Genomic DNA, 26,184 nt, shown 5'->3' with positions numbered 1-26,184 from the left:
ATTTTTGTTTTAATAAATATAAATGCAAAAGTCGTCAATGCAAAGCAACCAACAATATGCAACGGATTTAACTGAATTAAAAGTAGCAGCAGAGGCATGTATTGACATTTATTTGGTTCACTTGGGATTACGAAATATAAATGTAGACCAACCCCCTCGCCAAGATTTTGACAGTGACTTCCGGTAAGAAATGGCGTGGTTGTTCCTATGGAAACCGCAGTGCAGTTTCAACATAAAGCGCATTTAAGGACACAAAATAAGGCTGGTAAATGTTAATATTTTTTTGTTTACAGTTTGAGACCATTATTAGTCAAAATATAAAGTTTCGTTCGTATTTATTTAATAATAATAAAAATAATATAACCAAATAGACAAGTGGCAGCTTAAAGAAGAACGCACCTTCTCTAAGTAGCTACACGCAATATACCGTACTTTTATTTATGTTTAAATTAAATTCACTATTGATGAAACGTTGTAACCTTATTATTTGTTGTATAAAGTATAAACGCCTTAATCTTGTCAAAACTGGAGTGGCGTCCGTGATTAGTTAAAATTGTTATATTCCACAGCAAGGTTAAATTCAGCCAGCCTTCGTATTTCTATCGGTAGGCCTGTGTGCGTGTGTATTAAGTAATTATTTGGTTTTGACACCCCGAGACCTGGGAGTAAATCGTGGTGCATTAATTTTCATGGCAGCCGTTCATTTTTATTAGTAAATGTAATTTTAAAACCACATTAACTGCTAATTGTATGGACCTGAACCGATTAACTACATTAAACCACTTTGACACAAGATGCATAACAATTAATAAAAGCAAACAATAATAAATATTTTTAGTCACAAAACAGATCGCCGTGGGACGGGTTTCACATTTCCTTAACATTAATAAATTACACCTCAACGCAAAAGGGAACGTCACAAATTGAACAGGTTGATTGTCGCCATTGAAATATGTAAATACTTCCCCCCCCACCGTCCCCAAGTACCTGATTTGAAACCTCATCACAGTGACGTTGATCCTCTGATGCTGAAGGCCTTAGTGGCGTTGTGAGTCAAACCAGCAAAACAGCCACACTCAAGCATAAATATCGGGAAGAAACAGCCGCATGAAACAATGTGATTTGCGAGATTAACCGCTATTGCAATAAGATTAGAAGATGTCGTATAGCAGCAAGAGTAAGACGGCTGACACAATTTTGAAATGATAAACATTGATGAATTCAAACGTGACAAAACCTGAAGGAACCATGAAGGATCTCACAGAGGAGTCCAAGGACCATCAATTAACGGTAAGAAAAATACCGGTAATCTAAACTATTACTGTACAATACCTATTTCTGATTTCCATGGGAACCTATATATATATATTCTTAATGGGCACATTATGTTAATAAAATACATGTATTTTACAATGTAAATGTAATACTGTATAAAGCTTTAATATTTGTATTCTTCGATATGTTTTTATTGAGTAAAAAAAACTTCAAAAGTTACAAAATCGACAATGATAATACTTTTATCCCTCAGAATTGGATCATTTGATCTAACAGCCCAACTGCACTCAATTTAAAATACTCAGCATTTGATAACCACTTAAAGCCTATTTTATGTATGTATGCATGTATGTATTCATCATTTTGAATTTGCTGAACTGGAAGCTCTGGAGACTGACTATTTCTTTACTTATCCTGGGGCCAGGGATAGAACGCCCCTGAGCATCATTTAAGGGTGAAGAACAAGTTAGGTTTTCAATCCACATTTTACATGGAGATGTTTACTACAGTGCTTATGAGGCTAATAATGCTTTTTATCAACTGTTTACATTCATAATCTTTTTTTTTTTTTGTAGGTTGCCCTCCGTATTCGTCCAATCAATGATGGAGAGATAGAAGAGGGAGCTACCATAACAGCTCACAGAGTGGATGATCAGGTAGGGGTACTCCCTGGGGTTTTCCTGAAAGCCAGATATTTGACAGCATGCCGTTCAGAACTGTTATAAGCTTCTTGTTTATGTTCATGATCAGTATGTCCCAAACTAGCAACACCTAGAAGAACAGGAAAGGAGCGCATGCTGCCTCGTAGACAGAACTTGAACAATAATCATCATTTCAAATACTGGTGATATTAATATATAGATATTAATATGCAGACTGGCCCTGTACCAATGGCCCAGTGCTTGTAGTAATTGATCATCTAATGCCACCCTACCGTGATACAAACTAGTTATGTTTTGTTTGTGTAAAGTTATTGATTTCTCTAGTAACTCTATTCTCAGTGAGAGGGGAGGTTGTCTGTGGTTTATTAAGCTTTGTCTCAATCCTGAATAATGAAAGAGGGCTTTGTTTTAAGTGCTACCTGTCGGTGCTATGAACTGTTCATGTGTTGGCAAATGGTTCTGAATAACATTGTGTCTTATTCTTTAAGTAGAAACCCCTTAAAGTAATCACACATATATAGATGGTATACAGTTTTTGTAGGTATCATAAGAGATTATATATGTTAGGTAAACATTTAATGCAGCAATTGTATGCAGGGAAGCTGTAACCATGAAACACTGGTACTAGAGGATTAAGTTGTACTGAAAATGCTGAGTGTACAGTATGGGATTGCTGCTCCAATAACAACTGGTCTCAGAGCTACTTTACTGTCGTGATCCCATGAGAGTTATGTAACTTCTCTTTGATCTTTCTGTTATTGTAGTGCTGTTATTTATTGTGGATTACACTTGCAATTTTCATCCTTTAAATGAAAAATATTATAATATAGGCAGTAATATAGCTCTGTTCAGTTGTTTCTTTTAAACCAGTACAGTACTCCATATAATAATGTTTGTATTGGTTCATTCTTACCAGGAAATGCAATTAGATAAATTATTAATTAATAAAGAAACGGTGTCAAAGCTCTGGCATATATCCAAATGTAACTTTTATTTCATTAAGTTATTTCCTGCTGAAAATATGTAATTCGCTATGTAATTTTTGTAATTAATATTTTTTTACTTTTGAGAGAAATGTCCTGTAGGTGGTGCCATTGTAAAGAAAATAATGGATTGCCAGAACAAAAGCATGTTTGTTTTTTTTTCCCCTATCTATCAAGTCGTGTTTATTTTCCATATTCATTTGTTGATTATAATATACCTGTAAGAATGTACACTTCTCTATTTAAAGCATGATTAGACTTGCCTGGAACAAGGTCTTTTTGTAACATGTAATTGTGATACACTGAGCAGTGTAAATCTTTTTGTGTTTTCAACTTACTGTCTTTAATCAGTGAACGATATTTATATGGTTGTTTATTTTATAGAACGACAGCTAAATTATACCGTCTCATCTCTGCCATCATTATTATTAGAATTACTGTGAATCCATGTGTCTGACAACGACTACTACCTGTGCTAGAGTGTATTTAAATATTTGTTTTCAGTAGGATCCATGACTGAGCAGTTATGTTTCCTTTTCAGATAGTAGTTCTTATGGATCCATCTGAAGATCCTGATGACATACTGCGAGCGAATCGGTCCCGAGAAAAAACGTTTATGTTTGATATGGCATTTGACCACTCTTCAACCCAGGTAATAACAGTGTGTTGTCAAAGTTTGTTTCAATGGAAAGCTTGGTCCTTACTGTACAGCATCTTAATGCATTGCCAGTTACAATTGACCTAACTGATCAAGTGTAAAAAGCATGCAAAAAGCAACAACTATAAAAGCATGGAATTATTTTGAAATGCATTCCTGTCATCTTTGTAGCCATAAATTCCAATTTCATTATTTCATTTTTTTTCTAGGAGGAAGTTTATGTTGCCACAACTAAGAATCTGATTGCGGGAGTTGTTTCTGGTTACAATGCAACAGTCTTTGCTTATGGACCAACAGGTACAACAAATTAATTGAGGAAAAGCTGCTGCTGATGTCATGGTAGTGTCATCTAACAAAAATAAAAACTTGGATAACTAACATTTACACAATGCCTTTCTAAAGAGTAATCTTTTATGGATTAATTCCCTCAAACACTGCCAAATGTAATTATTTAATTTAGAACAAATCTTGTTGCAACATTTTGTTACATAAACCTTTGCTATACAAATAGTGCTTGCCTTTGAGTTTAATAGCCTAAACTATAGCCTCAAAGTTTTAAAAAAAAAATCTAGTTTTTATCTTTGTAACCCAGGGAGATGGTGCTTTTTCTTCAAGATCTGTAAAGCAGTTAAAAAGTGATTTGTTAAGAATAGTGGCTAAAGATACCCCCCAGAATTTGTGCAAAAAGCTGTATGGTATGAAAAGCTAATAGTCTAATTTTCTATTTTTTTTTTTTTTTTTTGTCACTGTGTAGGTGCAGGGAAGACTTACACCATGCTGGGACTGGACTCTGAACCTGGGATCTATATTCTGACCCTAAATGACCTGTTTAAGGCCATTGAAGCTGGCAGTGACAATATGGACTATAATGTCTCCATGTCATACTTGGAGGTGAGGGAAGGTGCTACTCTTAACACTATTCAGTAAATTCAGGTGTGTCGGCTTGTCACTGTAGTGTAAAGAATGAAATTAAATGTAGCACGTGAGGGAAGAGGGGCATCACTTTCTTCGGTCTCAAAATGTAGAACAGAAACGACAGCCTTGCTTAGACTTGGCACATTGTAAGTTGCACCAACACCAAGGGGTAGATGTACCAAAGTGTTGCGGCTGTCGCAAACCAGTTGCAAATGAGTCAGAAGTCTATGGTTAAAAGTACTAAATATGCGCAATGCTGTTATCGACTTTTTAGGGAATGTTTTGCAGCAGCAATTTTCTTTGCGGTTCAGCCTTAGATGAATATGTAATTATGGGCATTCCTGCATAAATGAGTAAAAATGGGGTAGCGATGAGGGTTCTCAAATAGTATAATGAGATGAACTAAAGCTGTCAGCAATTGCGACACTTACAATTACATCAATTTAAGAACTTTTGAAAGCACGTTTTAAATAGTCGCATTTGTTGCTGGCATTTCCCAGTCCACTTTTTATTGTGACTGGCCCATCTTGGTACGTCTATCTCCAAGTGTACTAATGCAACTAACTGTCTTTAATCAAGACAGTTTTTTTTTTTATTCACTTCCTCTGCTGATTCAGCGTTGCATTTGGAACAAGTTGAGATTGAATGCATGTTCCTATGCAATTTAATGTAATAAGGCACAGACTTGAATTGGAGAGTTTGGAGAGCTTTTCAATGAAGGTGCTGTACATTTTTCCCTGCAGATCTACAATGAAATGATCCGTGACCTCCTGAACCCTGCATCTGGGTATCTGGACCTGAGAGAGGACTCGAAAGGTGAAATCCAGATCGCAGGCATCACAGAGGTCTCCACCAACAACGCTAAAGAGGTGGATAATTGAACTTGTCTTTAGTGAAGTGCTGTGGTCGCTTAGCAGATAATGGCCACTGTGTCAGACATTCCCTGTTCCATTGATGTTGTGTTTTTTTTTTTTTGTAAATGGTATGTAAACTCATGGCTAGCATCCTAATTGGGTATTGAACACCAGTCTCCTGGTTAACATTAACGATTAGCTGAGCTTGCTTTGTTATTGTCTTGCTGCTCTTAAAATAGGGATTGAGTAAGTGTAAGGCATACTGTGCAATGGTTTAGGCTATTAAACTCAAAGGAGTCAAAAGTACCAATGTCACAAATTACAATATGTACAGCTATGGCCAAAAAGTTTTGCATCACCAAGAATTTTAGGATTGATACACAATTTAAAATAAAAATAACTGAACATAATTACATATAATCAGTCATGTAATCAAAGAAACTACAAAATTATAAGAAGCCATAATAGCAGTACAGTATTTCATGTTAGATTTTGAAGTGTCACATTTTTCAATGTTTGTCAGTTTGTCTCAATCCTAAAATTCTAGGTGATTCAGAACTTTTGGCCGTAGCTGTAGGTTTTTGTTCCCACTATTTACCTGTTTTTTGAAAGTCACTTGGCTATGAAATACTGCCTTACCCAGTCTGTCCATCTAAATAAGCACTTAATTTTCCTAAATTATATATATATATATATATATATATTTTTTTTTAGATTATGCTACTGTTGACTAAAGGAAATAAACAGCGGACGCAGGAGCCAACAGCAGCCAACAATACCTCGTCTCGATCTCACGCCGTCCTGCAGGTTACAGTGAAACAGAAGAGCAGAGTGAAGAACATCACTGAGGAGGTGCGGGTGGGGAGGCTCTTCATGATTGACCTGGCAGGAACAGAGAGAGCATCGCAGGTCAGACTAATACACAACAATACTTTTGTGCACATATTTTGTCATCCTTTACACGTAGTTACAAATAGTCATTCTTGGTAAGTAAAGGCCCCTACACACCAGACGCGATGCGACAAAATTAACAGAACCTATACTTTTACACGACAGGCGACGTGAGATACATAGGATTGAATCCTATTCTTTCCCGATGTTGTTGTGTGACAACTAGTGAACTGAGCAGTCAGAGAACGGCTTCAATGCACAGTATCCACCAAGGTGAAGCAATATCCACAATGACAGAGGAAAAATAATACTTGCTGTGGGAAAAATATCCAGAGCTTTATGAATACACAGAGGTGAAAGATAATATATGGGAGTCCATTTCAAAGGAACTGGATAAGCCTGGTATGTGTGCTTTATTACCATATATGTTGAAATACCATCAGAGAAGACACTCGTAATTTCCACATCATGTTGACAATAATGTGCCAGTCTTGATCATAGTTTTGTCAAAAGCAATTTATCATAGTTGAATAGATCTGGCAGTTTTCATGTCGCTTCAGGTGTGTATGGTCATGTGGCTCGTCTTGTCGCCCACATCGCATTGTGTTTGGTGTGTAGCGGCCTTTACTTTGATCCTGTAGCAAATGAGATCAGTACTTTTTTCCTTCCAAATATTTTCTCTCAACCATTTTAACAGACTGTGGCTGCATATCTTTTTTTTTTTTTTTTTTTTTTTTTTTAAAGACACAGAATCGAGGAAAAAGAATGAAGGAAGGGGCACACATTAACCGCTCACTGCTTGCCTTGGGAAATTGCATTAATGCTCTTAGTGAGAAAGGTGGGAACCGGGCACAGTATGTCAACTACCGGGACAGCAAACTCACACGGCTGCTCAAGGTAAGGATGTTCTTTAAGCATATATGCAGTCCATTTAGGTTCTCCTAATCCTGTTTCATACAAATTATAATCCCAAAATCTTAAACAGACTTAAGTCCTTAATGCATGATCTGCACTGTAAAGAAATCAGCATTAGTAAACTGGGACTAGGAATCAATCATTTTATTTGTATGCTTTAATAAGGGCAGAGGTTTTACCCTATTGAATGTGACAATTTATTTATTAATTGGATATGTTCATCTTTACCGGATGCATCTTCTTCAGGGGTGTGCAATTCATATAGCCCGACGCTTGGGACAACGAGTTTTATGTGTGGGACAACAAGTTTTACTATTATACTTTTGCCCATCGGACAAGTACTTTTTTCTTCTTTTGGCACAACGTTCTGTTGCTAGAAACTTCCCTAGATTTCTAGGGAGTCATGCAAGGTCCTGAAAACGCTAAACTGTGGAAATCTCGCATACAAATGAAAATAATAATAAAAAAAAAAAGCGTAACCTCAAAGCAAAAATATATACAGTGTAAACAAATACACATTTCCTTTTAATTCACAAACTCTGTCACACACCGTAACAAATGTACTTCAATGAATGTAACAATACTGTTACATTGCCTTTGTCTACATTTGGAGCCCAGTAAAGTTTGACCGCCAGCTCTAGGAATAATATTACAGGGCTCCCAAGTGGCACATCCGATAAAGGCGCTCTGCGTGGAGTGCAGGAGGCGCCCTATAGCCTGGAGGTCGCCGGTTCGAGTCCAGGCTATTCCACTGCCGACCGTGGACGGGAGCTCCCAGGGGGCGGCGCACAATTGGCCGAGTGCTGCCCAGGGGGAGAGGGCTTAGGTCAACCAGGGTGTCCTCCGCTAACTGCGCACCAGCGACCCCTCTAGACTGGCCGTGCGCATGCAGGCTTGCCTGTAAGCTGTCCAGAGCTGCATTGTCCTCCGACGCTGTAGCTCGGTTGGCTGCATGGCGGGCCTGCAGAGTGAAAAGAAGCAGTCGGCTGATAGCACACACTTCGGAGGACACCGTGTGTTCGTCTTCGCCGCTTCCTAGTCAGCGCAAGGGTGGTAGCGGTGAGTTGAGCATTGGACATTTCAAATTCGGAAAAAAACTGGGTAAAATCAATTGCCGATTTACTAAATTAAAATATATATATATACAGTACTGTGCAAAAGTTTTAGGCAGGTGTGAAAAAATGCTGTAAAGTAAGAATGCTTTCAAAAATAGACATGTTAATAGATTATATTTATCAATTAACTAAATGCAAAGTGAGTGAACAGAAGAAAAATCTAAATCAAATCCATATTTGGTGTGACCACCCTTTGCCTTCAAAACAGCATCAATTCTTCTAGGTACACTTGCACAAAGTCAGGGATTTTGTAGGCATATAGTCAGGTGTATGATTAAACAATTATACCAAACAGGTGCTAATGATCATCAATTCAATATGTAGGTTGAAACACAATCATTAACTGAAACAGAAACAGCTGTGTAGGAGGAATAAAACTGGGTGAGGAACTGCCAAACTCAGCTAACAAGGTGAGGTTGCTGAAGACAGTTTACTGTCAAAAGTCATACACCATGGCAAGACTGAGCACAGCAACAAGACACAAGGTAGTTATGCTGCATCAGCAAGGTCTCTCCCAGGCAGAAATTTCAAGGCAGACAGGGGTTTCCAGATGTGCTGTACAAGCTCTTTTGAAGAAGCACAAAGAAACGGGCAACGTTGAGGACCGTAGACGCAGTGGTCGGCCAAGGAAACTTACTGCAGCAGATGAAAGACACATCATGCTTACTTCCCTTTGCATTTGGAAGATGTCCAACAGTGCCATCAGCTCAGAATTGGCAGAAAACAGTGGGACCCTGGTTCACCCATCTACTGTCTGGAGAAGTCTGGTCAGAAGTGGCTTTCATGGAAGACTTGTGGCCAAAAAGCCATACCTCCGACGTGGAAACAAGGCCAAGCGACTCAACTATGCACGAAAACACAGGAACTGGGGTGCAGAAAAATGGCAGCAGGTGCTCTGGACTGAGGAGTCAAAATTTGAAATATTTGGCTGTAGCAGAAGGCAGTTTGTTCGCCGAAGGGCTGGAAAGCGGTACACGAATGAGTGTCTGCAGGCAACAGTGAAGCATGGTGGAGGTTCCTTGCAAGTTTGGGGCTGCATTTCTGCAAATGGAGTTGGGGATTTGGTCAGAATTAATGGTCTCCTCAATGCTGAGAAGTACAGGCAGATACTTATCCGTCATGCAATACCATCAGGGAGGCATCTGATTGGCCCCAAATTTATTCTGCAGCATGACAGCGACCCCAAACATACAGCGAAAGTCATTAAGAACTATCTTCAGTGTAAAGAAGAACAAGGAGTCCTGGAAGTGATGGTATGGCCCCCACAGAGCCCTGATCTCAACATCATCGAGTCTGTCTGGGATTACATGAAGAGAGAGAAGCAACTGAGGCTGCCTAAATCCACAGAAGAACTGTGGTTAGTTCTCCAAGATGTTTGGGCCAACCTACCTGCCGAGTTCCTTCAAAAACTGTGTGCAAGTGTACCTAGAAGAATTGATGCTGTTTTGAAGGGAAAGGGTGGTCACACCAAATATTGATTTGATGTAGATTTTTTTTCTGTTCACTCACTTTGCATTTTGTTAATTGATAAATATAAACTATTAACATGTCTATTTTTGAAAGCATTCTTACTTTACAGCATTTTTTCACACCTGCCTAAAACTTTAGCACAGTACTGTATATATATATATATATTTTTACAAAAACCTTTAAACTATTTTGTATGTAATGGTTTAGCAATTTATTTAATTTTAAAAAAGCTACTTAAATCAGGTGGTTGGCAGTAGCGTTACAAACCTATAGATTGACTTAATTATTTTTAATACAACTTTGCGCTGTGAGACCGACAGCACAACGCCCACAAAACAAAATTATTTCACTTTATCTAATGGCCATATAGGAAACCAAAACATATTAAACAAGTGCCATCGCTGTTCTTCTGGGTAATGTAGTTTAAAACCCATCCAATCCCTTCCGATCCGGTGAACATTCAACCTGTTTGAGGTCTGACTGGCATTTCGGCTTGTGTATCGGGACAAGTATCCACTGACAGTATACCGTATTATACCTTTCTAAACAGCTGAGAATCTGATGATGAAATCTATGATGAAATATACCCTACGATTACCTAGTTTGAATGTAAAAATAAGTTTTGTAGAATTGTAAAACTATCAGATGTAGCCACAACTCTCAGGAAGTAGGATCTGAAAGAATTTTATAAAAGTGTCTGATTTTCATTTTACACCAAATTGACGGGTGTGTAATATGAAGAAGTTCGCCATCAGATAGATCTGTCAACTCCTCAACATCTGTGAAAAAAAAAAAAAAAAAAAATTTATATATATATATATATATATATATATATATATATATATATATACAGTGCCTTGCGAAAGTATTCGGCCCCCTTGAACTTTGCGACCTTTTGCCACATTTCAGGCTTCAAACATAAAGATATGAAACTGTAATTTTTTGTGAAGAATCAACAACAAGTGGGACACAATCATGAAGTGGAACGAAATTTATTGGATATTTCAAACTTTTTTAACAAATAAAAAACTGAAAAATTGGGCGTGCAAAATTATTCAGCCCCTTTACTTTCAGTGCAGCAAACTCTCTCCAGAAGTTCAATGAGGATCTCTGAATGATCCAATGTTGACCTAAATGACTAATGATGATAAATAGAATCCACCTGTGTGTAATCAAGTCTCCGTATAAATGCACCTGCACTGTGATAGTCTCAGAGGTCCGTTTAAAGCGCAGAGAGCATCATGAAGAACAAGGAACACACCAGGCAGGTCCGAGATACTGTTGTGGAGAAGTTTAAAGCCGGATTTGGATACAAAAAGATTTCCCAAGCTTTAAACATCCCAAGGAGCACTGTGCAAGCGATAATATTGAAATGGAAGGAGTATCAGACCACTGCAAATCTACCAAGACCTGGCCGTCCCTCTAAACTTTCAGCTCATACAAGGAGAAGACTGATCAGAGATGCAGCCAAGAGGCCCATGATCACTCTGGATGAACTGCAGAGATCTACAGCTGAGGTGGGAGACTCTGTCCATAGGACAACAATCAGTCGTATACTGCACAAATCTGGCCTTTATGGAAGAGTGGCAAGAAGAAAGCCATTTCTTAAAGATATCCATATAAAGTATAGTTTACAGTTTGCCACAAGCCACCTGGGAGACACACCAAACATGTGGAAGAAGGTGCTCTGGTCTGATGAAACCAAAATCGAACTTTTTGGCAACAATGCAAAACGTTATGTTTGGCGTAAAAGCAACACAGCTCATCACCCTGAACACACCACCCCCACTGTCAAACATGGTGGTGGCAGCATCATGGTTTGGGCCTGCTTTTCTTCAGCAGGGACAGGGAAGATGGTTAAAATTGATGGGAAGATGGATGGAGCCAAATACAGGACCATTCTGGAAGAAAACCTGATGGAGTCTGCAAAAGACCTGAGACTGGGACGGAGATTTGTCTTCCAACAAGACAATGATCCAAAATATAAAGCAAAATCTACAATGGAATGGTTCACAAATAAACATACCCAGGTGTTAGAATGGCCAAGTCAAAGTCCAGACCTGAATCCAATCGAGAATCTGTGGAAAGAACTGAAAACTGCTGTTCACAAATGCTCTCCATCCAACCTCACTGAGCTCGAGCTGTTTTGCAAGGAGGAATGGGCAAAAATGTCAGTCTCTCGATGTGCAAAACTGATAGAGACATACCCCAAGCGACTTACAGCTGTAATCGCAGCAAAAGGTGGCGCTACAAAGTATTAACTTAAGGGGGCTGAATAATTTTGCACGCCCAATTTTTCAGTTTTTTATTTGTTAAAAAAGTTTGAAATATCCAATAAATTTCGTTCCACTTCATGATTGTGCCCCACTTGTTGTTGATTCTTCACAAAAAATTACAGTTTCATATCTTTATGTTTGAAGCCTGAAATGTGGCAAAAGGTCGTAAAGTTCAAGGGGGCCGAATACTTTCGCAAGGCACTGTATATAAATATATAAATTATATTCTTTCAGGTTGGTAAGCATTCTTGGTTTAAAATCATGCCATGTACGGTAATCGAAACTGAAATGCTGGACCTCATAATAAAAGGTATCTCTATTGGCCTGGTGTGTGAGGTCTGATGTAGTTTGAATCGTTTTAGTTGAATTGTTACTTTCATTTTGTCATGTGCCATGCACAAAAATTACAGGGGTTTAGTTTTTGGCAAGTGTGTTTGGACTGAATTTAGTTTTTTTATTTGATTTCATGAAGCAAAAATTACACCGTGTAACAATTTTTTTTTTTTTTATTTTGTTCCTGGGTAGTAAGTGTTATTTCCTAATTGCTTATGCCTCAAAAGTAAAGAAAATGGCTATTATTCCCCACAAACTTTGCTTTTGTGACCAGGACAGTGATATTTTGAAATTTACCTATTTTCCAGAACATTCCAGATAGATTCAGTGCTGAGTAAACTTGGAGTAACTTCTATAACTTTCTAGAACTTTCCAGTAATATAAATAGTAGTATAAATACAGGGGCCTTAAGCCCACCAGTTCAGTTTAGTTCCAGCTGCCTAAGTGGATACATATCTGCATTTTTCTGAGATGGCATCAAGAGGCTGCAAGCATCCGGCAGACGCATTTTGCTATGTCTGCGGCCAATTTATCAAGACAAGAGCGAAAAAGTACTCGGTGGAAGCATCTGCTAAGATGTGTGAGGCCTACAAGGCATATTTCGGCATGCCTGTCGGGGATCAAGACAAACCCTGGGCACCTCATTTCACCTGCGAGCACTGCAAAAAAACTCTGGAAGGTAAGATGGACAATTGTTGCTCGGAATTTTATGTTATAAAATTTGTTAATTTTTAAAATTGTAAAAGTTTTTAATTTTAAAATGTTTTACAATTTTCAATGTTATAGAAAAAATATATCATATATGAAAAATGTTGCGAGAATCTCTTACACATTAGTCATGGGTGAAATAAATGTATTTTTGTAGGATGGTACAGAGGGGAAAAGAGAGCCATGAAGTTCGCTATCCCAAGAATTTGGCGGGAACCCACTGACCACTCAAGCAACTGCTACTTCTGCATGGTGGACCCTTCCAAACATCGGACTGGCAGGAATGCACCTGCTATCACGTATCCGGACCTTCCTTCATCCATCGCCCCGGTGCCACACTGCCATGAGCTCCCCGTACCCACTCCTCCGGAGAGAGAGCAGCCGTCTTTAGAAGAGAGCAGCAAGTCAGAGAGCGAGGAAGACGTTGTAGATCCAGATGACAATTTCAGAGGTGGAGCTGAGGAGAGAAACCCATACTACCCCAACCAAAAAGACCTTTGATTAGAGATCTTGGTCTCACCAAGTCCAATGCCGAGCTTTTGACGTCTAGGCTCAAGCAGTGGAACTTGTTGGATGAAAGTGTGCAAGTCGCAGATCACAGGAAGCGTCACCAACCTTTTTCCAGCTTCTTCACCCGTCAAGATGGGCTCTGCTTCTGCCACAATGTGACCAGTCTGTTCGATGCAATCGGAATCGCCTGTAACCAGAATGAGTGGCGCCTCTTCATTGACAGCTCATCCAGGAGCCTCAAAGCCTTGCTGCTCCATAATGGTAACAAGTACCCGTCTCTTCCCCTGGCTCACTCGGTGCACCTCAAAGAGGATTACAACAGCATCAAGACCTTGCTGGACGCCTTGAAGTATGATGAGTACGGCTGGGAGGTCATAGGAAACTTCAAAATGGTGGCATTCCTGATGGGTCTCCAAGGCGGTTTTACCAAGTTTCCCTGCTATCTTTGCCTTTGGGACAGCAGGGACACCAAGGCGCACTACCACAGGCGGGACTGGCCACAGCGGACCGAGTTCTCTGTGGGGAGGAACAACATCAAGTGGGAGCCACTGGTAGACCCCCGGAAGGTGCTGATGCCACCACTGCACATCAAATTGGGCCTTATGAAACAATTTGTCAGAGCTCTAGATAAGGAGTTGGCAGCCTTCAAGTACCTTCAAGACTTCTTCCCTAAGCTGTCTGAGGCAAAGGTCAAAGCCGATGTCTTCGTCAGACCACAGATAAAGAAGATCCTGGAGTGCAATGAATTCCCCAAGAAGCTCACTTGTAAGGAGAAAGCGGCTTGGAACAGCTTTGTCGCAGTGGTTCGGGGCTTCCTGGGCAATCACAAGGCCGAAAACTATGTGGAGCTGGTTGAGACTCTGGTGAAGAACTACGGCACAATGGGCTGTAGGATGTCCCTCAAAGTCCATATCCTTGATGCTCATCTTGATAAATTCAAGGAGAACATGGGAGCGTACTCAGAGGAGCAAGGCGAGCGCTTCCACCAGGATATACTGGACTTTGAACGCCGCTACCAAGGACAGTATAACGAGAACATGATGGGAGACTACATTTGGGGGCTGATTCGTGAAACTGATTTACAGTATAATCGTAAATCTCGAAAAACTACTCACTTCTAAATCTTTTGTAGTCATTTTTGTATTACTTTAGTATAAATACATGTTAATTTGGATTCATATGTTGTTTTTTTCTGACTTTATGTGAACGAAAAGACACAAATTCGCCCGTTTTCTCATTGGAAATAGGTAAATTTCAAAATATCACTGTCCTGGTCACAAAAGCAAAGTTTGTGGGGAATAATAGCCATTTTCTATACTTTTGAGGCATAAGCAATTAGGAAATAACACTTACTACCCAGGAACAAAAATTGTGTTACATAGTGTTATTATTAATCACTAATTGATTATGTTCATTGTTTAGTAAAAGCAAAATCCTAAAAGTTATAATCTATTTGTGTGTGTGTGTTTTGTGGGATGGTGAGGGGGCAAGTAGAGTTTTAAGTTGATTTTTTTTTCTAGCATTTTGTCCCTTGGACAAGAAGTTTTTTTTTTTTCAAAAATTGCACACCCCTGATCATCATCTTGTAGGCACCTGTGAGAGTTTTAATGTTTTATATTTTTATATTTGACATCTAGGACTCTCTAGGTGGGAATAGCAGGACAGTAATGATTGCTCATATAAGCCCTGCCAGCACATACTTTGAGGAGTCTAGAACTACACTCATCTATGCTGACCGTGCCAAGAACATCAAAACCAGGGTAAGGAAATAGCAGTAAGGGTGCTAAATGTAAGTGTAATGCGGAGTGTACTATTTTAAATGGATTCTAGAAAAAAAAGGTTAGGGTTTGTCTGCAAAATGTGGAGTCACAGAAACAAAACCCCTGATCATGGTTGTACTGCGCACATTCAGATATGGAAATGTTTCTACACCACTCGTACTTCAGTAAAGCCCAAACTTGCTTACACCAGAATATCATTTATCATTATTTGTTTTTAATAGGTGAAGCGCAATCTGTTTAATATGTCATTCCACATGGTCCAGTACACTAACATAATTGCAGACCTCAATAAAGAGATTGAGAGGCTAAACGCCAAGATACGTGAGCAGCATGCAATGCTGCAGAAAAAAGGAGAGAAGGCTAACATCAGAGATGTCCAAGGTATTTGTGTGAAGAAATCAGCTGTTCTTGTCCGTATCTTAATTTGGTCATAAATAACAGTACCAAAAATTTAAAGTAGTGTTTTTACTTTTACATTCTGTATTGCTTTACTTTCACTGCTTTGGTATTTTTGATGAAACACAGACTTGGATAGCTTAATTGGTTGATTTTATTGCCTGCAGTTTTACCGTAAATTCCAGCTGCTTTATACAGCACTACTTGTAGAAATTACACAAAAGCTAACAAAAATGTGTCGCTTTAAGAGAAAAATGGCCTTGAGGGGTTTATAATAAAACCAGAACCGCATTTATAAGTTTTCTTAACCTACTGCAATACACTAACAGCTATGTTACCTATTCATCTGTGTAATAAAAAAAATAAAATGATTCTACAGTCGTATGATTCCACAATTTCTAGTTCATTAAATCTCTTTCAAATATCAATTTCTAAACACTGTACAGCCGAGGTGCAGCAGCATTCAGCTCAGTACAGCCGCAGGGAGCTGGATCGCGTGCAGGAGCAGCTGATCAGTGCATTTAGAGAGCAGATGGAGATCCGTCGGAGCCTCATGGAGCTAGAGAACTCATACATGGAGTTGCACATTGACACCTCCAGGCACCTATTGACAGTTGCAGAGTAAGTGAAACCCTGAAACAGTTTTATGTGTTGAAAATCAAGAAACCACACTGCACATTCATACCGTCACCAAGCTTATTTTAGTTTGGTGTATTGTATTTTATAAAGATACTGTTAAACTCTGCCCATGTGTACCATGTATATTTTACTTTTGAATACCTTAAGTTGGTGGTACTCACTTACAGCCCTGGACCTTGTTTTTAAATCCAGTATCAGTAAGGTGACAAATAATTGGAACTATAAAAAAAAGAAAAGCATGCATCCAAATTCTGCTTATTATGGTACATATTATGTCATCTACACCCATCTACATGGGTGCTCATGATTGTAAAATGTTTCCCTGATATTAACCTCGATTCAGCTGGGAGAGGGAGAAGACACGTTGTGCCCGTAAATGGCGGGAGGAAAGGCGCAGTGAAAAAGGGGATAAAGACCAGGATGATCCTGAGAAAGAAGCCGGAGGTAGTGAGGATGTGGATTCGCCCGAGCCTCGGGAGGTGGCAGCAGCACGGGAAGAGATTGGGATGTTGTTGGCAGAGGAAAGGAAAATTATGTCATTAAAGGTAAAATCAGGACAGCTTTAGGAGTGGCTGTCTAACAAGATTCTCCTGAAAGGATGAGCTAAAGACTGTGGCAAGTCACTATAGTCAGTTTAGTCATGCCATGCTTATATTTCGTATCTGAATGTACACTGTTTTATTTTTTACTCTAGTCGTTCAGTTTAATGTGACAGTAAATGTGAACATTTTAAGGGTATTACTGTATGTGAGGCTCACCAATGGAGAAGTAAATAAATACTCAATCCAATGTAGGCATTTTTTCCTAATGGCTCATTATCTGTCTGAAAGGAAGAAGACCAAAGGTTGGCAGATATCTATATCTAACCATTTACATATGCCTATTAAAAACAGTCCAAACATGACTCTGCATGGCTTTCGCTGTGTTCCAGAGTTAATGTGGCTAGATAAGATGGGATATGGTATTAAGCACTAAACTTTTGCAAAAAGTCCACAATCTAAGATGTTATTTTCATCAATAGTTGTGAATAAGCAGGGACAATCAGGAGGGCTATCTTATTTATATACAGTGCCTTGCAAAAGTATTCAGACCCCTGACCAATTCTCTCATATTACTGAATTACAAATGGTACATTGAAATTTCGTTCTGTTTGATATTTTATTTTAAAACACTGAAACTCAAAATCAATTATTTGTAAGGTGACATTGGTTTTATGTTGGGAAATATTTTTAAGAAAAATAAAAAACACAAATATCTTGCTTGCATAAGTATTCAACCCGTGCTGTGGAAGCTCCCAGTTTACACCGATGAAAGAAATTGCCCTAACGAGGACACAATTACCTTACCATTGGCCTCCACCTGTGAACCATTAAAGTTGCTGTCACATTTTCTGGATAAAAACCCCACTGTTGAAGGATCATTGGTCAGGCTGTGAATCTGAAGGAAAATGAAGACCAAAGAGCATTCTACAGAAGTTAGAGATAAAGTAATACAAATGCATAGATTAGGGAAAGGTACAAGATATCCCAGTGAGCACAGTTGGATCAATAATCAGGAAGTGGAATCTGCATCACACCACCCAGGCACTGCCAAGAAAAGGCTGTCCCTCAAAACTCGGCGCTCAAACAAGAAGGAGACTTGTGAGAGAAGCCACAGAGAGACCAACAATCACTTTGAAGGAGCTACAGGGTTCAGTGGCTTGGAGTGGAGTAATGGTGCACCAGTCAACCATATCAAGAGCTCTGCATAACACTGGCCTGTATGGGAGGGTGGCAAGAAAGAAGCAGTTACTCAAAAAGTACCATCTGAAAGCATGTCTGGAGTTTGCCAGAAAGCATGAGAGTGACCCAGTTGCGATGTGGGAAAAGGTTTTGTGGTCAGATGAGACCAAAATAGAGCTTTTTGACCAAAACTCAAAGTGCTATGTGTGGCGCAAACCTAACACTGCCCATGCCTCAAGTCACATCATCCCTACAGTGAATTATGGTGGTGGCAGCATCATGCTGTGGTGATGCTTCTCATCAGCAGGGACTGGGCATCTTGTTAAAATTGAAGGAAGAATGGATGGAGCAAAATACAGGGAAATACTGCAAGAGAACCTGCTTCAGTCCGCTAAAAAACTGAAGCTTGGGAGGAAATTCACCTTTCAGCAGGACAATGATTCCAAGCACAAGGCCAAAGCAACATTGGAGTGGCTCAAGAACAAAAAGGTGAATGTCCTACAATGGCCCAGTCAAAGTCCTGATCTCAATCCCATTGAGAGTCTGTGGCACTATTTGAAAATTGCGGTCCACAAGCGTCGTCCAACCAACCTGAACAACCTGGAGCAAATCTGCTAAGAAGAATGGGCCAAAATCACTCCGACACTGTGTGCAAAGCTGGTACATACTTACCCCAAAAGACTTAAAGCTGTTATTGCAGCGAAAGGTGGCTCTACCAAATATTAATGTGTGGGGGTTGAATACTTATGCAAGCAAGATATTTCAGTTTTTTATTTTTCTTAAATATTTCCCAACATAAAACCAATGTCACCTTACAATAATTGATTTTGAGTTTCAGTGTTTTAAAATAAAAGATCAAACAGAACGAAATTTCAGTGTACCATTTGTAATTCAGTAATATGAGAGAATTGGTCAGGGGTCTGAATACTTTTGCAAGGCACTGTACCATTTGTAAGTCAGTAATATGAGAGAATTGGTCAGGGGTCTGAATACTTTTGCAGGGCACTGTGTGTATATATAGATATTATATATATACTGTTGTAGTCAAAAGTTTACATACCCCAATGGAAATTTATAATTTCTAGAAATTTCTCAAACAAATAATTATAGGAAAAATCTTTTATAGCAAAAGTTTTGCTTTTGTGGATGAAGAAAAAAAGTGAAGAAAATAGATGTCTACAATTATTTATTCAACTCAAAAAATGCTAATTCAGAAGTATTCATAACCTTTGATGGTATGATAGTATTGTCTACAAGGTGCTAGAAATTTCAATATGATAATGCAGAACCTAATTCTAGAAAAGTCTAGAAAATGCTGGATTGTAAGTGAACATTCTTGGAGAGTATAAAAGGGTTAGACATGATTGCTGTTATTACCAATAAGTCAATATGGGGAAAAAAGTAAAGAGCTATCTGAAGACCTCAGGCAGCAAATTATTTATTGTCATAAAGCTGCAGAAGGATACAAGAAGATTTCCAAGCATTTGAGTATCCCAATTTTAACTATTGTTTCTATTATCAAGAAGTACAAGACTCATGGTACTGTCACGACGCTCCCTCGGTCTGAAAGAAAGAAGGTTCTTTCACCAAGAACAAGTAGAAGAATTGTGAGGAAGGCTAATAACAATCTGAGATTGACTGCCAAAGATATTCAAAGTGAATTGGCTGTAAGTGGGACTGGAGTTTCCATTTCAACCATAGGTCGAGTATCGCACGATCGCATGAAGGTCTCAATGGTCACAGGCCAAAGAAAAAGCCATTCTTAGGAAAACGTCAAGGACAATCGTTAAACGACATTTGAATGATGGATACGAGTTCTGGTAAAAGGTTTTGTGGAGTGATGAAACAAAAATCAAGCTATTTGGTCACGCTGATAGTCGTTGTATTTGGAGAAAGTCTGGTGAGGCGTACAAAGAAAAGAACACCATACATACTGTCAAGCATGGAGGTGGTAATATCCTTCTGTGGGGCTGTTTTCCCTCTAATGGCACAGGAAATTTAGTTCCAATACATCGTAAAATGGATTCCATAGCATACCAAAAGATACTGGCCAATCATCTGAAACCCTCCACTACAAAACTTGGTTTAAAGCGCAACTGGACATTCCAACACAACAACGATCCAAGGCACACATCAAAATGGTTAATGAAGAATAAAATCAAGGTTCTGGAATGGCTTGTCAAAGTCCCGATCTAATTCCGATTGAGAATCTTTGGTATGGGTTGAAGAAGGCTGTGCACAAGAGGTCCTCTGAATTTGAATGAACTGGAACAATTTTGCATTTAAGAATGCCCAAAAATCACTAAGGAATCATGCCAAAAGCTCATTGACAAATATCCTAGTCGTTTAAAAGAGGTTATTATTGCTAAAGGTGCCTCAGCTATCTATTAATTTCATTTTCCTTGTCCGGGTATGAATACTTTTGAATTTATTAGCATTTTTTGAGTTTTGCAAAAGAATTGCTGAAATAAATAATTGTAGATTATCTATTTCTTGTAACTTTTTTTTTTTTCCTCCTCCACTAAAGCAAAACTTGCTACAATTTTTTTTCTTAGAATTTGTTTGAGAAATTTCTAGAAAGTACAAATTTTCACTGGGGTATGTACTCTTTTGACTACAAGAGTGAGTGTGTGTGTGTGTGTGTGTGTGTGTGTGTGTATATATGTATATAAAGAAAAAAGAGAAAAGGATATTTCAGGTACTTAAAGGTAGAATAATTGATTACAAATCAATTATCAGGTCGTTTCATCGGCTGAATACAAAAAACAGTGCTTCATCCGATGAAGGACTTGTAGTCTGAAACGTCCTGATAATTGATTTGTAATCAATTATTCTACCTTTTTAAGTACCTGAAATATCATTTTTTCTTCTTATTGATCATTTTGGTACACAGCAGTTTTCCTTTTTCTCAAACTTTATATATATATATATATATATATGTGTGTGTGTAATTACATATATACCGTAGATAGACGAGATGTAATTGCAAACCAGATTTAATGTACAAAAGATTGAATCAATCTAGATGGGTAAAAACAAATAATATTGATTGAATTGCTTTTATTTATTTATTTATTTATCAGTCGGAATTGGAACAAAAACTTGCAAACACAAAAATGAAGGCATCGAAGATGGAGGAGCTCTTACCAAAGCGAATAAGCAGCAAGGATCAGCGGGAGATTCTCACCCTGCTCTGTAAAGTGCAGGAGCTGGAAGTGGAGAACACAGAGATGCAGTCAGCTCTACTGTGCAAGGGGAATATCCTGCGACAGAAAGAGTTTGTCATCCAACGCTACGATCAGCACAGGACACTGTGTGACGAGATCATACAGCAGCAAAAGGCCCTCATTGAGGGTACAGTAGCCTCACTGACTTTTTTTTCTTTTTCTTTGTTGTATTTAAAAACAAAGTATGAAATAGAAAAACATTGCATTTAGATTTTGGAGGCAAGACATAACCATATTACCAAACTATCTGCTGGGCTTATTATCACTTTCTTTTTATGTCAATGTAACAGCACCTAATCCGTTTTAATCTTTCCTCTTCTCAGACCACCACTTGCCTGTACCTCAACAACTGGAGGAGCTCTATAGACTATACTTCCGAGTAGCGGAAGAGGGGAATCTTGACCACATTTTGGCTCTCCACAGTATCACCTCTAGTGCCTTGCGGGTAATGGACCGCGCTTGTTTTGTAACATTTTGAGTTGCATACTGTGTGCACTGGTAGTATTTCTTCGTGCAATGGAATCCAGCTGAAGGACTTTGTTTCAAACTTGCTGAATTACATTGAAGACATTTTCTATTCAATCACGTTGGCATTTCATGTGCTTGTGATGTGACATACGAACTGATTAGGTTTCAGCACTTTATGAACAACATGTCTTAAATACATCATTTTCAGCAGTAACACTAGATTAGATTTAATAAACTATTGAGTAAAACTGAGTAGGTGAATTAAGTTAAAGGGCTATCTGATTTGTTTTAAAGTTTTCCAAGTATACTTCGCTTCATTTGAATTAATACAAATTGTGAAGCTTAATTTAAACAATTATCTTCTTTGGCTCAGGACGGATCCATACTAAATGTGGCAAGGCAGCTGAAGCTAGGGGATTTAATTGCAGAGATGGATAAAGATGACTTTATAACTAGGACAGTTGTGCATGAGAACAGAAAGTTACTTCATCCACGAATTAAGGACCATCTTCCTGAAAGGTAACCAGGGTGTGGTGGGGTGATGCCTTATCCTTTTACGAGACATATTTTTAAATATATAAGAAATAATTACTACCCTTTTCTCCCCCTTCAGTGACAGCAATAAAGTGTTCAAATCCACATCGAAATCACATCAGATGAGGCAAGGTCAGAATCTCACCCCCCCACCTACAAGTCTTCAAGGACAGTCATTGCTGAAGGTAACTTTTTTTATATATATTTTTTTTTTCAATAGCAGCTTGCTAGACTGTGTGGAGTCTTTATTGTACCAAAAGCATCTCAAATATCTCATTTGCCTCAGGCATGATTGAATAATTAAATAATTTCAGGAGTCCAAGATTTAGCAAAATTATTGACTGGACTCAAAATTACTTTGTGTCATTTAATTTGTGTAATTTTTTTTAAATCACATTGTGTTCTCATTTCTACAAAAAAACGAAGCAGCTCAATACCAGTGTAAAGGAGCGCAGTGGCAGTCGACGATCCAACGTGTCCTTAGAAACTGAAAGCAGCAAAGTGAAACAGCAGACGGGAGGTAAACAGATGAGCCCTGAAACCATAAAGGAGATTGTCACGGACACCAAGAGCATTTCTGCCATTGCAGCAAGGCGGCGTTCCCGCATGCAGGCCGTTGACTCGGTGATTGGACTCTCACGACAGAAGGAGCGCAGTCCGATGTTGGTGCACTCCTTGGAGGAGGTGGAGGAGGAGCCCCTAGGGAGAGCAATGTCCCAGCCCAACACAACACCAGCCTGTGAAATAAAGCAGGCTGTCAGTATTGAGTCAGTAATGTCTACAGAGGATATGGAAGGCAAAAAGAGCTTGTCACGGGTCTTAGGCAGCTCGCTGTCAAACATCAAACAAGAATCGAGAAAGGCAGTAAAAAGAGACGACTCCATTGAGAGAAAAGCACGGAAGAAACGCTCAAAGTCATTTGAAGTAAACACAGAACAGGTAATCCATACAAAATTTTATAATTTAAAGCAGATGATTTTCGACTGATTAGCAAGTAACTGTTGGATGTAATATTTTGCAGTACCAGTATACAAAAGAAAATTAGTTCTTAGTAGTAATTAGGTCCTAGAGGCCACCAAAAGCATTAGTCAAGCCTGTACAATCTTATTATATCTTGAAATGGCAGAGGCGTGTAATAAAAATAAAGAATACATGCTAAAAGAAGGCTAGTAACCGCGTTATCAACAGTAGGCTTAATCTTTCCCTGAATTTATTATTATTATTATTATTATTATTATTATTATTATTATTATTATTATTATTATTATTATTGTTATTGTTTTCATCTTTAGAAACCTATGAACCACTCTCAGAAGCATATTCTTCAAAGTACTTCTGACAATAGGCTTGCTCATCCTTTCAAAGACACCAACCAGTTCTTGCATTCAGAGGTGCCTGGGAACCCTGCCACCCCACCAGCAACCAAGATCAAATATCCTATCTACCATCATGCAGGTATGGTTTTAAAGTGGGTTAGCAGCCATGAGCGTGATTCAAGGGGTACATTAAGGGGTAATCAAGTTTAGTGCAATGGGATTATCTAATTTTAATATTTTCAGGTGAAGGTCAACTACAGAAGCTGGAGATGAGGGGTACCCATCTTAGCACTGTCCATCAGAAAAATGCAGAAGGTAGCAAGGGGCAGATTCTACAAAAAAGAGTCAGAGGTTTGTAAGTGAAACTTCTTATAAAAGACCTACTATCTCACAACTAAAAAACTTAGATGCACAAAATGTTTTATAACGCACTGCTTAGTATTGCTATTTGCAGTAGCCTACAGCAGTTTCCTGTTGTAAGGCACACTATAGGTTAGATTTCATGCATCAGGTGGATGTTATCCTATGCAGTCTGAATTCTTACCTAACAAAATGTACCATTTCAATTCTTTAGGACCAGTAGTGTCATCAAAGACAAATCCGCTCCTGCTACACCCTGGGAATTTCAAAAGAACATACAATGTAAATCCACGAAGGCGGGGAGTGACCACTGAAAATGTCGGTAAAGGCGATAACAGAAATAAAAAGTGAAGGCTTTCAGTGTGGAGCTTCACTGGGATTTAGCAGAAAATTGAAGATTGGATTTGAACAGTACAGACAAACTAGTCTGAAGGAATCAAGCTTTGCAATAAGAAGAATGCATGATAAAACTCTCTCTGCACCTTAAAAGACTAAACCATCTTTACTGCTGAGCAAACTGCAAAGACTTGTTCCGCACCTTGTTCATGAAACTTCTCTTTAGTCCCCTAGTTACAAGCAATAAGATACTGAATACTGAAAATCTGGAGTGAAAAGTATTTGTTTACACACAAGGTTTTATGAAACTGATGACATATTTAAAACCTGCACTGGTTCTTTTTTTTTTTCCCTCAAACATTTTATGTAATAAATGTTTACTGATATTTTGTTAAAATACTACACACTTGATGTACTTGACACTGGATGTAAACAGGAAGGTTGTATATTGTATTTAGGTTTGTTTGATATGATAGTTCCATTATTTGTTTTGCCCTGCAAACAATAAAGCACTTGCAGAAAAATTCATACTAAATCAAACTAATTATATCATGGTCATTATATACCAAAGAAGACTAAATGATGATTTATACATTTACAGTAGTTTACATGGTTAATATTGCTTTTATAGCTCATCTCAGGATACTGTACTTTTTAATTATTTACCAAGCTTATTCTGGCTTCCTCATGTGATAGTCCCATCAGAAATACCTTACTTAGGCTTAACCATTCATGTCTACATTCTTTTTACCTGCAGGAAATACAACTTTAAATTCAGAAACACTTTTTAAAGGACCACAATCTTTGATTAAAAAGCTTTAGCTAGCTAGTACATGCATAGCTTTTTAATTATTTATACGTATATTTATACTTCATGAATAAAGTTTTTAATGCCCCTGCATTTTTATGGTATTTTATCCTTTATGTTTATCACCATGTGTTTGTGATTAGTTTGGAAATCTAGCCTTTATAAGATTACATAAAGCATTTAAGGGAGCTATTACACAGGCTCGTCGACCATACATAGGTATTGATTGCAGAGTTTAGTGTAAATTGAAAAATGTACATTTCACAATTGTTCTTGGTCCCTATACCATGTTTGTGATCTGTACAGTACATGCCATGATAAAATATATACCTGTCTGGCTATCGCTAAAATACTGTTTCCTATGAATGAAATGATATTCTGACCCTTTGTGTGTTGCATGTAAAACACTCAGTCAGTCACCCAGTCCCTGCCACCCAGTCCCTGTTTGTTTTATCAAATCCCCAAATGCTCCTGGCAGTTGGTCTGGCACCAAGTGCCTAAAATGGGTTTGGTAACCATTATAACATCATGCAAATATAATTAATTAAAATCACTATGAAGAATTTCAGATGTCAGAGAAATCCTCACATACTTGGTCACCAAAAAGCGCAAACCATGTCTGCTAAAATAACTTAACAGTGGAAGAGTATGTGGCTACAAGCCTATTAACTGGATTACTGCATGCATTACAATCTTTGTTAATATTCAGGGATTACCATGAAATAAAATCTGTTTTCGATTAAGTGGTGTTTGACACAGTCTAAACTGCTCTATGTTTCTCAATAGAATTTCACGGCTGTCGACATCCATCTAGTCTGGATTTCTCTTGCAACCTCAGACCAAAAAAACACTCGGACGATAAGGCTTTTTGAATTTGTGTCCAAGTGCAGGGTTCTTACTTTCACATAGTAGGTGGAAATGAGAACAAATCTCTGCAGGAACTCACCCTAAATATCGGAACTGAATGGTAAATCCTGATCCTAAGTCTTTCCTTCACTAAAAAACACGAATGTGGAGTTGTACAGAGGTTTCA

At 38.4% G+C, this 26,184-nt stretch overlaps 1 protein-coding gene across 3 annotated transcripts; it reads left to right on the top strand.

The window, feature by feature from the left end:
• The first annotated feature begins 201 nt into the window (after positions 1–201).
• On the top strand, positions 202–26,184 carry si:dkey-26i13.8 (kinesin-like protein KIF19). Of its 3 annotated transcripts, none has more exons than XM_034052008.3 (20): positions 202–1,290; positions 1,851–1,931; positions 3,462–3,572; positions 3,788–3,875; positions 4,333–4,469; positions 5,237–5,362; positions 6,062–6,256; positions 6,983–7,135; positions 15,203–15,325; positions 15,568–15,727; positions 16,189–16,363; positions 16,725–16,926; positions 21,186–21,456; positions 21,653–21,774; positions 22,171–22,316; positions 22,411–22,516; positions 22,761–23,270; positions 23,624–23,786; positions 23,891–23,998; positions 24,222–26,184. In XM_034052008.3, exons 1-20 carry the CDS (start codon positions 1,216–1,218, stop codon positions 24,356–24,358), a joined length of 3,189 nt encoding a protein of 1,062 aa, XP_033907899.3. In that variant the 5' UTR covers positions 202–1,215; the 3' UTR covers positions 24,359–26,184. The 3 variants fall into 3 exon arrangements, with proteins under 3 accessions (XP_033907899.3, XP_033907898.3, XP_033907900.2); XM_034052007.3 differs by having other exon boundaries at positions 22,758–23,270; XM_034052009.3 differs by having other exon boundaries at positions 22,758–23,270; positions 23,891–24,002; positions 24,222–24,356.

This window comes from Acipenser ruthenus, chromosome 22 (assembly GCF_902713425.1).
Source record: "Acipenser ruthenus chromosome 22, fAciRut3.2 maternal haplotype, whole genome shotgun sequence".
Lineage (NCBI taxonomy): Eukaryota > Metazoa > Chordata > Actinopteri > Acipenseriformes > Acipenseridae > Acipenser > Acipenser ruthenus.
The sequence above is the reverse complement of the archived record's forward strand: the minus strand, read 5'-3'. Positions and strand labels throughout refer to the sequence as shown.